Source organism: Neltuma alba, unplaced genomic scaffold (genome assembly GCF_004799145.2).
Source record: "Neltuma alba isolate B1F8T4 unplaced genomic scaffold, ASM479914v2 tig00002548_pilon, whole genome shotgun sequence".
NCBI classification, from domain to species: Eukaryota; Viridiplantae; Streptophyta; class Magnoliopsida; order Fabales; family Fabaceae; genus Neltuma; species Neltuma alba.
In genome coordinates this window covers 21,069-35,190 of record NW_021632909.1, presented here as the reverse complement: position 1 = coordinate 35,190, position 14,122 = coordinate 21,069, and the positions used below count along the sequence as shown (strand labels likewise).

Here is a 14,122-nt window from a genome sequence, read left to right as displayed (position 1 = left end):
TCCCATTCATCAGATAAGTCAGGAAATAGCCGACCATATGTGATTTTCCATTCTGTGTTTCTTGTACACCCTTTTTTCCACTATAAAAACATCTTTGCAACAACACTGGCCCTCGTCACGCGGCTTACTGAAGCTTCTTAACCAGCACCGCCAATTCAAGCTTCCAATAGAAGTACCTCAAAAGTACTGGAATGTAAGAATCATTGACCGCTAGTTAAGAAGTTGCAGCCTGCAGATAAGCAGCAAAACCCCGTACTCATAGAAACGTCACATGATTTCGCCATTCATCACGTAAATACAGAAAATAACCGACCATATTGATTTTCCAGTATTTTTTAGCCGACCATATTGATTTTCCAGTATTTTTTTTTTAAAAAACCCTTTCGCAACAACTTAGGATTCGTCAGGCAGCTTACTGAAACTTCCTAACCAGCAGTAACCGGCAATGCCAACTCAAGCTTCCAATAGAAGCGCCTCAAGAGTACTGGAATGTGAAAATTATTGACTGCTGGTTAAGAAGTTGCAGTCTGCAGACAGGCTACAGCAAAACCCATACAGATAGAAACGTCATCGTGGTTTCGCCACTCATCAGGCAAATCACAAACAGAAAAACCTTTCACGATTCACAAATATCACCGAATCTTGCATAGACTCAGTCACTCACAAATATCCAGGCAAGAGAGACATATCACCGAATCTCGCATCAATCCTAAGCCAACCACGTCTCTGTGCCGATTAAACGCCCCAAAACGAATCCACAAAGGATCAAGGCCAATTAAACCGGTTATTATCCAAAAAAATCTTCAATCTTATTCTCAACACGTCAATCTCATTCTCATTCACCAGGGACGAAAAGTCTCTCCGAAATCCGCTTTCCACCCAAGTAACAAAAGAAAAACGGAAATCGTTCTAGCGTCGCTGCATTCAGGACCGCTACCCAACTATTTATAAGATCTGATCACAGCTAGACCCTGCATGCATAGAGGAATAAAAGCTCACCACAGCTGTAACCAAGCAGTAAACGGGTTGTTTATTGCCAGCTTATAAACCAAGGTTCACAGCTGTAAGCCTTTTTTTCAGTAAATACAACTGTAATATATGTGTTACTTAATTTAATGGTTTTTTAATAAATGAGTATTTATTTATTTTCTTCTCCTAGAATTAGATTTTCTTAGCTGCCAATAATTATTTTTATCCAAAGGTCACTAACTATTATTAATTTATCGAAGATTCTCAACTAACTTCTTAAATTGTCATTCATAAATGTACATTAATAAGCTTCTTAATTATTTCCTCTTTCTTTAATTTGATTTCACTAACCGCCAATAATCATTATCTTAACGTTCCAAAACTTTATAAACCAAGATATCAAAAATCAAAACAAAACAATTACACACTGAACATTGACAAAACACAGCAAAGAGTCCATACATTTTGGATGAGACCCTAAGAAACAAAGAGTCATCTCCAAAACTACAAAGTGAAAATACGAACATAACAGCGTCACCAAATTTTAGTGAAAACCAGGAACAGATCGTCAACCAGCAGCAATAAATAAACCCCAAGTACAATTCCTTCCCTTCACCCACGGGTACCCAGGAAAAAGAACAGCCGCGCTCCGCTTAAAGAACGAAAAGCCACGCCCTACCTATGTCAAAAAGGCCCAACATTCCAACCGATGGCCATACAATTTGGATGAGACGCCATGAAACACATTCATTTCCAAAATGTATACTATTCCGTACCTTATTATAGAATTTTAACTAAATTACATGATTTATAAAAATAGTTAAATTAGTTAAAAACAATTAATATGTAACAAATACTATTTTTTTTCAAATATACCGCTACATATAAATGAGTAAATATGAGAGAATAATAATAAAACAAATAAAAAAGAGAATGTATTAAATTAGAGATAAAATAAGTATTAATGCATTAAATACTCAGACAAACTCAAAGACAATCTTATAAAAGGAAACAGATCCATTTAAAAAATTAGATTTTATAATAACGGACGGAGGAAGTATACAAGGAAAAGCAGAAGCAAGATGACATCACCATATTTTTGCGAAAATCAGGCAACCCTAGAGGCGCATTGTTAACCAGCTGCAACAAAAACCTCAATTGATGACCAAAGTCACGGAGGTCAAAATGAAGCAATCTAAATTGAGAGCAAGGGGAAAATCAAACCCAACCAGCTGACTTTTGGTACTGTGGTTCATTGCTCGGCACTGAATTGCTTGAACACGGGTTCAAAATGCTGGTAGCCAGAAAGGAGAGAAAATCAAAACTCAATCTAAACGAAATTGTTCTAATGAATAACACCCTTTCACGCATAATTACTTTTCCACCCAAACGAACCCACAAAGGAAAGCCACACTCTTTCCACCTAAGCCAAAAAGCTTCAACAAAACGCCATACATCATGGATGACACACTCCGCAAGACGGAATAGTAGTACCATCAAGTGTGTACAAGAAAAAGGCATGAGCTGGACGATGTAACCACATTATTTGCAAAACTTCAAGGCAACTTATCTAGACCCATTGTTATCTTGCTGCAAGATAAGCCACAAATTAAACAGATATTGAAAGTGAAACAAACTATCTTTTAAAAATATCAAAACTAAAAAGGATTCACTCGACTGAATGACACTTCCACCTGGAATCAGTGAATGACACTTCTAACTGGAATCACTTCCTGTAAACCAAATGAACCCAACAAGAAGATGTAACCAGATCATTTGCGAAACTTCCAAGGCAGCTTATTTATTAACTTGCAGAAACATAAGCCACAAATTAGACAGATATCAAAAGTCAAACAAAAACTGTCTTAAAACGATCAAAACTAAAGAGGAGTCACTCGAGTGAGTGAACCCCCAACGACAGGATGTAACCAGATTGTTTGAGAAACTCCAAGGCAGCCATCTAGACCCATTATTAACTTGCTGCAACATAGGCCACAAATTAAACAGATATCAGAAGTCAAACAAAATCTTTCCTTCAAAAGATCAAAATGAAAAAGGAGTCACTCAAGCGTGAATGACAAGCGGAATCATCACTTCCCCTATAAACCAAATGAACCCAAGTGGAAAGTGATGCTCTTTTCACCTACGTCAAAAAAAAAACCTCCAAATTAAAGACGATGATGAATGCTCTTCTCAACTATGGCAAACAAAAACAATTGAAATTGAAAAATTAAGGACAAAATCAAAGCTCAATATAAAGGAACTGCTTCCAGAATGAATAACCCTTCTAAGTGGAATTAATTTCTTCCACCCAAACGAACCCAAGGACGTTGTTTTCACCTGAGGCAAAAGGCACCAATTAAGGCCATACACATACAAAAATTGAGAGATACGGGATAATTTAAAAAAAGTTTAGAAGGGAAGGCAGAAGCAAGACGAAGTAACCAAGTTCTTTGCATAACTTTAAGGCAACTTAACGAAACCCACTGTTAACCTGCTCCATCATAATAAGGAACAAATTAAACAGACAGATCCCGAAAGACAATTAAAAAAAAATTTAACTTTTTTTTGGGGGGGGGGGGAGGGAGTCCTTAGGGAGTGAATGAAACTTCTCAATGGAATCAATTCCTCTAAACCCAGCGATAGGAAAGGGATGCCATTTTCACCTATGTCACAACAAAAATCAAATCAATGACCAAGATGATGAGACACCAAAATATGTATAAATATAAACATATATCCATGAGTGGACAGAATAACCAAATTTTTTTGTGACACATGCAACTCATCAAGTCACAGCTCGAACCAGCCGCATCAAAAGAAATCTCCACATAAATACCTACATATCAGATGTTGAACAAGAACAAATGAAATTTTAAAAAATAAAATAAAAATGATGAAGAAGCACAAAATCTAAAAGTAGAAGTTGCAGAATGAATAATTCACTGGAATCACATTCTTTCACCAAAAAGAAAGCAGCCAAAGCGAAAGCCATGCTCTTCCAAGGAGAGAAAAAACACCTATCAAGGCATAAATTCTGGATGAGACATTGAGGAACATAAAATCATTTCCGTAAGAGTAAAGAAGGAAAAGCACAAGCAGCGAGATGTAGCCAAATTTTTTTGTGAGACCCTCGGAACGCAAGCCGGAACAAAATAAGGCTCCAGTTAAAGACCAAGATATTAAAAGTCAAACCAGAACAATTAAAAATCGAACACTTAAAAAAGCCAACAAGTCGAACTGAAAGCCATAAAATTTGGATAAGACACTATGAAACAGAGTCCCTTGGGTGTTTTTGTATAGAGATATATGGAGAAATTGAATTTGGAAGCATTAAAAACCATCAAGATCCAATCCTAAGTCCATGAATTCTAAATGGCCGAACACCTCCCCTTAGGTTCCTAAATTTCCACATTTGATTCCAGTGAAGTAAAACATACTTTCATAGCACAAACCTATACAAAATCACATTTCAAATGCATTGGAACCATTAAAACACATGGAATCAAATACCATCCTTGAGTTCTTGATTTGGCCGAAACAATGTTCTTGCACCCTAAGAGGTTTCCTTTCCATAATACACAAGCTCATAACTCAAATTACTATCCTCTCCTAGAACTTCCAGCAAAACAGAAATGGAACAGCACTTCTCTCTCAATTTTAGTCATGATTTGGCCATTAAAAAAGCATCAAATTAAAGTCTAAACATACCTTAAGGAGTCTTGGATTAAAGCTTGATGATTAGCCTTGGATTGGAAGTGGTTTGAAGGGTATTTCAAAACCAAGAAAATAGTTGTGCAGAATCTCCCCTCTTTTGGCAATTTTTGTCCGAATTTTGAGTGAATTATGGGGGTATTTATAGACCTCATTTGCTGCCCAAAAACCTGCCCTTGGACACCTATTTCTGCCCCAAAATTAAGTGCATAAGTCGGCCAAAATGAGGGGCCAATCTCAGCCACACATGCTTTGACTTAATTTCAAGAGAGTTGATCCAATAGTTGAGATTTTTCCACCCACTTGCTCCAGATGTTTCTTGGGCTGGAGAGCACGGTTTTGGGCTTAGTTAGAAGGGAACTAAATGGGAAAAATTGGTTAGGAAGTAATGGAATTGATTAGGATAATTTAAAAATTCATTTGCTCACATAATACCCAAATTCTTGCCCCCTATTAGGAAAAATAGCTAAGAGCTTCAAAAATTCCATTTCTTTTCATGATGAATCCCTATTTTTTCTTGCCCCCTCATTTTGACTGACTTATGCACTTAATTTTGGGGCAGAAATAGCTGCCCAAGGGTAGGTTTTTGGACAGCAAATGAGGTCTATAAATACCCCCATAATTCACTCAAAATTCGGACAAAAATTGACAAAAGAGGGGAGATTCTGTACAACTATTTCTTGGCTTCCAAATACCCTTCAAACCACTTCCAATCCAAGGCTAATCATCAAGCTTTAATCCAAGACTCCTTAAGGTATGTTTAGGCTTTAATTTGATGCTTTTTCAATGGCCAAATCATGACTAAAATTGAGGGAAAAGCGCTGTTCCATTTCTATTTTGCTGGAAGTTCTAGGATGACAAACTATGAAAAAAACTTCAAGGCCATAATCCTGGATGACAAACTATGAAAAATAGAAACAATTCTAAAAAGAGTAGAGAAGAAAAGGCATAAGAAGGAACATGTAACCAAATTGATTGTGAAACCCTAGCCAATTTATCAAGACATTAACCAAATGCAACAAATTGAATCCCCAATTGGTCACCTGAATATCAAAAGCAAACACTTCAAATTGAAGTTAGGGGAAAAATCAAAGCTCAAGATCTAAAAGAAAGAGTTGGGGAGTGAATAACCCATCCAAGTGGAATCACTTCCGTTCACCCAAATGAAAGCGTACAGGATAAAAGCCACAACCAGCAAGGTGTAACCAAATCAAGATAGACACATTTGTAAACCAGCTGCAACAACACAAAGCTCCATTTAAACACCTACACATCGAAAAGAAGGACACATGAACTTGAAAGGAACCCCAAAAAAAAAAAAAACCACACACACACACACAAAATCTAAAGCGGATAATTTCAGGAATGAAAACCCTTATGTCAAATACATGGGGAAAAAGCTCAAATTAAAAGGAGAAGAACAGGAATGAATAACCCTTCATTAGGACGACATTCTTCCACCAAAAAAGAATGCAACCAAAGAGAAAGCCACGCACCTTTCACCTAAGTCAAAGAACACATATGAGACACTATGGAACACGAAATCATTTCCAAATGTGGAAAAAAGAAAGCGCACAAACATGAAGAAGTAACCAAGTTTTCAGTTAAACTCTAGGCGACTCATCAAGACCCAATGTAAGCTGCAACAATATCAGCCTACAATTAGGCACCAAGATAACAAAAGTCATACCAAAACAATTATACTTTTAAAAAAAAATTCAAGAAAGTCCAATTTAAGGCCAAACGATTTATGAAGCACAAAATCATTTCCAAAAGTTTATAGAAGAAATACAGCACAAGCAGGACGATGTCATCAAATTTGTGGGAAGTAAGCCAACTTATCGAGACACATTGTTAACCAGCTGCAGCAAAATAAACCCCCAATTAAACGGAGACACATAAAAAGTCAGACCCAAACAATTGAAAGTGGAAAGCACATACACATATGTTCCAATAGAGCCAAGGGGAATGAATAAAACTGTAATCACTATTTTTCACCCACATGAACCAGGGAAGGAAAAGTCGTGCTCTTCTCCCCCAAGTCAAGAATGTCCAATTAAGGACCACACAAACTTCTGCGAAAATCAGGATATTCATCGAGACCAAGTGCTAACTAGCTGCAACAAAATAGGCCTCCAATTAATCACCAAAATATCACAAGTCAAACCAAAATTAGGGGAAAAATCAAACTCAATCTAAAAGGAACCGTTCTGGAATGAGCTTCTAAGCATGATTACCTTCTTTCACCCAAACCAACCCACGGAAGAAAAAGCCACGCTTTTTTCACCAAAGTCAAAAAGCTTAAATTAAAAGCCATACATACTGGATTCACTAGGCAACTTACTACAACTTCTTAACCAGCAGGCCCAATTCAAGCTTCCAATAAAAGCACCTCAAAAGTACTCGAATGTAAGAATGATTGACTGCTGGTTAAGAAGTTGCAGTCTGCGGACAAGCTGCAACAAAAACCCTATGTTGATAGGAAACGTCATCGTGATAAATCATGCTCCTTCTCTGTAATAGCAAGCCATGAAAAGATTCAATAAGAGTCATTGATGCTCGGAACATGAACTTCACAAATAGAGAAACAGTTCATAACTCACAAATACCACCGAATCTTGCATAAACTCCTTCACAAATATCTCTAAAGAAATCTTAAAGACCACACTCACTTCAACTAAGTCAAAAAGCTTTTAATTAACGGTCATACATAATGGTAGAAATACCCCGCAAGAAGTGTGTACAAGAAAAGGTATAACCTGGAAGATGTAATTAGATTTTTGAGAAACTTCAAGGCAACTTATCTAGACTCGTTGTTAACTTCTAAATGGAATTACTTCCGCTAAACCAAATGTTCCCAGTGAATGGACAATGAAGCTCTCTTCACCTATGTCAGAAAGAAAAACCTACAAATTAAAGAACGTGATGAAAACAAAAACAATTGAAATTGAAAAATCAAGGACAAAATCAAAGCTCAATATAAAAGGAACTATTCTAAAATCAATAACCCTTCTGAATGGAATTACTTTGATCGACCCCGGACCCAGGGAAAAAAAAAAAGCCACGCTGTTTTCACCTAAGTCAAAAGGCACCAATTAAGGCCATAATAAATAAATGAAAAACTACGAAAAACAGACAAAAATGTCCAGAAAAGAAGGCAAAGCAAGAAGATGTGACCAACTTTTCTGCAAAACCTCAAGGCAACTTAACAAAACCCACTGTTTCAACTGCTGCAGCAAAATAAGCCACAAATTAAACAGTCAGATGCTGAAACACTGATATAACCGCTGGCATTAGGAGGACTTATAGGAGGAAAATGAGAAAACCAAGGGGAGAAGTTGAAACCACTGGTCAAATCAACTACCTCAGAGCTCCAGAAATTGAGGACCAACTCTGAGTGGCAGCTAGCCACTAGCAGTATGGGTCTTAAACCCTTTAGGGTGGGTAGGTTTTCTTTTGGGGGGCAGCCTTTATTTTGTAAGGGGACGGACTAATGGAGAGGGAGGAAAAAAGAGTGTTTAGGGAGAGACCTGGCCTCTCGAATGCCAAAGGGAAGCTGTTGTAATTAGTTTGTCTTGTTAGTCCCGGTATAATCTTTTGTTGCTGGTTGTGATTTATCTTGTAATCAGGGAAATAGGGCTTTGAGCTAGAATCAGGAGGAACCTTTTGTATCTTGATTCAGTGTTGGAACTTTATTATCAAAGCCTCAGGATTTCTCTCATTTATGACTGATCTGCTTCCTTATTGTCATTTTGTTTTCGGTTCTGTTGAATATTAAAGTTGGGTCACAACATTTGGTATCAGAGCGTTCGATTCTGGGGCCACGTTAGTTGAAACAGTAATGGGGGAGGAAATACAATACACGAATCCGGAAGTACAGGAGTTAAGGGAGACGGTTGGGGGTTTGTCCAGAGATATGAATATATTAAAGGGGGCTGTTAACCGGATACAAGAGGCGATTGAACAGTTGGTCAGACCGAGAGATGGTGCCGAATCAACTAGCCAGAGGAGAGGGGGAAACCACGAGGAAACCAATGAACACCGTGGGGAAGTTGACAGAGAGACGGGGAAATATAGGAAACTGGAACTACCTATTTTCATCGGAGAGGACCCTCTGGGATGGTTCTTCAAAGTTGAACGGTACTTCAGAGTCAATGCTATACCAGAGGCCGAAAGGTTGGAGGCGGCGGTTGTCTGCTTGGAAGGAAAAGCTTTAAACTGGTATCAATGGGTGGAGTCTCGAACCACCATTCGGGGCTGGCAAGAATTTAAGAGAGAAGCTTTACGGCGATTCCACCCTTCGCAGCTTGGGGATAGTTATGAGATGCTATATGCAGCGAAACAGAATCGATCGGTCCTGGAATTTGTGGAGGAATTTGAGCGCCTCGCCGCTCCCTTGCCCGACATACCAGAGGAGAGTTTGATAGGAACCTTTCGAGTAGCCTTGAGACCAGAAATACGAGCAGAGCTCCGATTGACCAGTGCCAGCTCCCTACGAGAAGTCATGGAGATGGCAATCCGGGTAGAAGAACGAAACCAGGTGCTCGACGCTGCCAAGGAGACACGGGCCACCCGTTTTCAAAGATACCCGAGTGGGCCAAAGATGGATTCGGTTCAGACCCAACACACCCGGATTACCAACTTACCCGAAACGCAGAAAGCTTCGTCGTTCTCTTCTCCACGGCCAGAAACAGCATCTGCGAAAAGAGACGAAGCGAAGGGGGTAGACTCGAAAGGGAGCAGCACCTCGATGGCTTCCAGTTCTTCGGTCCGAAGGGGAGTAATGGGTCGACGCCTCTCCGACGCGGAACTCACTCGCCGACGAGAGCTGGGGCTTTGCTTCAAATGTGCTGAGAAGTTCGGCCCAAACCACATCTGCAAGAACAAAAACTTGCAGGTGATGATTCTGGATTTGGAGGCCGAGAAGAGTGAGGACGGGAAGGTAGAAACTGACAAAGAGGAAGAGGCCACTGAGATGGAAGAAGGAGGGAACATGACGATGGAATTATCACTCAATTCCATCTCCGGCTTTGGCAGCAATCACACAATGAAGGTTAGGGGATGGCTAGCGGAAGAAGAGGTCATTATTTTGATAGATAGTGGAGCCACCCATAACTTCGTGTCTGAAGAATTAGTAAACAAAAAGGGGATTGAAGTTGATGAAATAGCTGAATACACGGTAGCAGTAGGGGATGGTCGCCGGCTGAGGAGAAGACAACGCTGCCCGAAAGTCAATCTTAAGGTACAAGGTCTAGAGATTAATCAAATCTTTTATCCGTTTCCGTTAAGTGGAGTGGATATGGTACTGGGAGTTGAGTGGCTGAGGTCGCTAGGGGATGTGAATGTCAATTGGAGTCGCCTAACCATGAAGATTGGGAAACCGGGAAACAGGGTGTGTCTGCAGGGGGACCCGTCACTGACAAAGAGCCAAGTGACCCTCAAATCCTTAATCCGATTAATGAAGAAGAAGGAGGAGGTGTATTTAATAGAGTATAATGGACTGACGAATGAAGAGACAGAAACAAGGGAGATAGCACCTGAAATACAAGCTTTATTGGAACAGTTTCCCACGGTGTGTCAAGCTACGGAGGGCTTGCCTCCCCCCCGTTCAAAAGACCATGCAATTGTAACCAGATCAGGAGAACAGCCCCCAAACATTCGCCCTTACCGATACCCCCATTTACAAAAAAATGAGATAGAAAAAATGGTGAAGGACATGTTGCAGGCAGGGATCATACAGCCTAGCAATAGCCCCTATTCTAGTCCCGTTTTGCTGGTTAAGAAAAAAGATGGAAGTTGGCGGTTTTGTGTTGATTACAGAGCATTAAACAAGATTACAGTGCCTGACAAATTCCCTATTCCAGCCATTGATGAGTTGTTGGACGAGCTCAAGGGAGCCAACATCTTTTCAAAGCTGGATCTTAAATCCGGATATCACCAGATTAGAATTAAAAAGGGTGATGAGCACAAAACAGCTTTTAGAACACATGAGGGCCATTATGAATTCAAAGTCATGCCATTTGGGCTGACCAATGCCCCTTCCACCTTCCAATCATTGATGAACGAAGTATTCCGAGAGTACTTACGTAAGTTTGTCCTAGTGCTTTTTGATGACATTCTTATTTATAGTACAGATTTTTCTACTCATTTGAAACATTTAGAGATTGTACTAACCTGTTTGAAAAGAAACCAGCTGGTTATCAATTTAAAGAAATGCAGCTTCATGCAGTGTAAGATTGAGTACCTTGGCCACATCATCTCCTCAGAAGGGGTGCAAGCTGATCCCTCCAAAATTGAGAGCATGGTTAACTGGCCTAAGCCCAAGAATGTGAAGTCCTTAAGAGGATTCCTAGGGCTCACTGGTTATTACCGGCGGTTTGTCAAAAATTACGGTAAAATAGCTAGTCCTCTTACTGACTTGTTGAGAAAGGATGCTTTTAAATGGACTCAAGAAGCTGAGACAGCATTTGAAGAGCTCAAAACAGCCATGACAACACTTCCAGTACTAGCAATGCCCGACTTCTCCATACCCTTCGAACTGGAAACCGACGCTTCGGGGACTGGTGTGGGAGCAGTGCTGGTGCAGAAGGGAAAACCAGTAGCCTATTACAGCCAGAAATTATCAAACCGGGCTCAGCAGTGTTCAGTGTACGAAAGAGAGCTCATGGCTATAGTGATGGCGGTCAAGAAATGGCGTCACTACCTCTGGGGGCATAAGTTTGTGATCAGGACAGATCAGAAAGCTCTAAAATACCTGCTGGAACAGCGAATTGTGGAAGAGAACCAGCAGAAGTGGGTCTCCAAGTTAATGGGGTTTAAGTTTGAAATAGTCTACAAACCGGGCAAAGAAAACCGGGCTGCTGATGCCTTGTCAAGGCAAGGTGAATCTGCAGAGATGTTGGGGTTTTCCATGTGGCAATATGATGAAATAGAAGACTGGGAAAAGGAGGTGCAATCTGACCCAAAATTAGCATTGATTGTACAGCGACTGATCACTAATCCAGAAGAAGTCGAAGGCTACAGCATTGAAAAGGGCTGTTTGCAGTACAAAGGGAGGCTGGTATTACCAAAAAAATCCACTAAAATTCCTTTGCTACTGAAAGAGTATCATGATTCTCCAGTGGGGGGCCATTCCGGCTACCTTAGAACTTACAAGAGGTTATCCAGCGTTGTGTATTGGGAAGGTATGAAGAAGGACATTCAGCTTTATGTAGCTCAATGCGATGTGTGCCAGAAAAATAAATATCAAGCTCTTTCTCCTGCCGGGTTGTTGCAGCCTTTGCCTATCCCACAAGGAATTTGGGAAGATATTAGCATGGATTTCATTACCGGGCTCCCTAAGTCTAAGAAGTATGATGTTATCTTGGTTGTGGTGGACCGACTTTCAAAGTATGCCCACTTCCTACCCTTGTCACACCCCTTTACAGCAAAAGACGTTGCTGAGAAATTTGTGAATGAAATTGTAAAATTACATGGGTTCCCTAAATCCATTATATCGGATAGAGATAGGATTTTTTGTGAGCCAATTCTGGAAGGAATTGTTTAAGCAGGCTGGAACTCGGTTGTGCCTTAGTTCATCTTACCACCCCGAAACCGATGGCCAAACCGAGGTGTTGAATAGGGGGCTGGAAACTTACTTACGCTGTTTTACCAGTGAGAAACCTAACCATTGGGTCCAGTGGCTCCCCTGGGCTGAATATTGGTACAACACATCACATCATACTGCAGCAAACATGACCCCTTTTAAAGCTGTTTATGGAAGAGACCCTCCCACATTCCTGAAATTGGTTGATGAACCTTCAGCTCTGGAAGCTATAAATGAGCAGATTCAGCAGAGGAACCAAGTCATTGCTGTCCTGAAAGAGAATCTCAGCAGAGCACAGAACAAAATGAAAGGACAAGCTGATAGGCATCGAAGAGAAGTGCATTTTGAAGTAGGAGAACAAGTCTATGTCAAACTTAGACCTTATCGACTTCGCTCCTTGGCAAGAAGACTCAATGAGAAACTAAGTCCTCGTTTCTATGGCCCTTTTAAAGTCCTAGAGAAAGTGGGGACAGTAGCATATAAACTTGAACTGCCTCCCACAGCTCGGATTCACCCGGTTTTCCACGTTTCAAATCTGAAAAAATCAGTCCTCTCCGCTATTGTGACACCTCATTTCCCTCCAATACTGTCCGAGGATTTAGAATTGCAAGTACAACCCCAAGACATTAGAAAGGTTCGGAAACTCATCAATGGGGAATTGGAAGTTCTGGTACACTGGAAAGGTCTGCCGGAATTTGAAAATTCATGGGAAAACGCCACCACTATCAGTAGACAGTTTCCAGACTTTCCCCTTGAGGACAAGGTGGAACTTGTAGGGGTGGGAAATGATATAACCGCTGGCATTAGGAGGACTTATAGGAGGAAAATGAGAAAACCAAGGGGAGAAGTTGAAACCACTGGTCAAATCAACTACCTCAGAGCTCCAGAAATTGAGGACCAACTCTGAGTGGCAGCTAGCCACTAGCAGTATGGGTCTTAAACCCTTTAGGGTGGGTAGGTTTTCTTTTGGGGGGCAGCCTTTATTTTGTAAGGGGACGGACTAATGGAGAGGGGAGGAAAAAAGAGTGTTTAGGGAGAGACCTGGCCTCTCGAATGCCAAAGGGAAGCTGTTGTAATTAGTTTGTCTTGTTAGTCCCGGTATAATCTTTTGTTGCTGGTTGTGATTTATCTTGTAATCAGGGAAATAGGGCTTTGAGCTAGAATCAGGAGGAACCTTTTGTATCTTGATTCAGTGTTGGAACTTTATTATCAAAGCCTCAGGATTTCTCTCATTTATGACTGATCTGCTTCCTTATTGTCATTTTGTTTTCGGTTCTGTTGAATATTAAAGTTGGGTCACAACAAACACAAACAAAAATAACTGAACTTTTTTTAGTTTAAAAAAATAAAAATAGAGGAGGGGTCGTTGGGTTGGGAATGAAACTTCTCTGTGCAGTCAATTCCTCCAAACCCAGCAATAGGAAAGAGACGCTATTTTTGCCTACGGTCAACAACAGAAATCAAATGAAAGACCAAGATGATGAGACACCAAAATATATATAAACATATGCAAAACTGGACAGAATTAAAAACCATAAGCAGGAAGATGCAACCAAATTTTTTGCGACACACCAGGCAACTTATCAAGACACGGAGGAAACCAGCAGCAACAAAACCATTTCCAGATAAATACCTACACATCAGAACTTCAACACGGACAAATCAAATTTGAAAACAAATGGAAAAAAAAAAAAAAAAACAAGAAGAAGAAGCACAAAATCTAATAGGAGAAGTCGTAGAATGAATGACCCTTCACTGGAATCACATTCTTTCACCAAAAAGAACGCAGCCAAAGAGATTCACTGGAATCACATTTTTCCACCAAAAAGAACGCAGCCAAAGAGAAGGCCATGC

General features: G+C 40.2%; 1 protein-coding gene and 1 long non-coding RNA gene across 3 annotated transcripts; one reads left to right on the top strand and one right to left on the bottom strand.

Moving 5' to 3' along the window:
- Window positions 1–1,565: 1,565 nt before the first annotated feature.
- LOC114732000 (uncharacterized) lies at window positions 1,566–2,644 on the bottom strand. 2 transcript variants are annotated; one of them, XR_003738952.1, is made up of 3 exons: window positions 2,199–2,644; window positions 2,062–2,109; window positions 1,566–1,644 (listed from the first exon to the last, which is right to left on the bottom strand). It is a non-coding gene; the product is annotated as an uncharacterized LOC114732000 (long non-coding RNA). The 2 variants fall into 2 exon arrangements; XR_003738951.1 differs by having other exon boundaries at window positions 1,575–1,648.
- Window positions 2,645–8,524: 5,880 nt separating this feature from the next.
- LOC114732011 (uncharacterized) lies at window positions 8,525–11,997 on the top strand. Its single transcript, XM_028919288.1, has 2 exons — window positions 8,525–11,867; window positions 11,960–11,997. Exons 1-2 carry the CDS (start codon window positions 8,525–8,527, stop codon window positions 11,995–11,997), a joined length of 3,381 nt encoding a protein of 1,126 aa, XP_028775121.1.
- Window positions 11,998–14,122: the final 2,125 nt, after the last annotated feature.

What these genes read in the sequence shown, in the direction of transcription:
- LOC114732011 (XM_028919288.1), top strand. Translation starts at nt 8,525, where the DNA reads ATGGGGGAGGAAATACAATACACGAATCCGGAAGTACAGGAGTTAAGG. An exon ending in CAGCGTTGTGTATTGGGAAG is followed by an intron (nt 11,868 to 11,959) that starts GTATGAAGAAGG and finishes GGGTTGTTGCAG; the next exon opens with CCTTTGCCTATCCCACAAGG.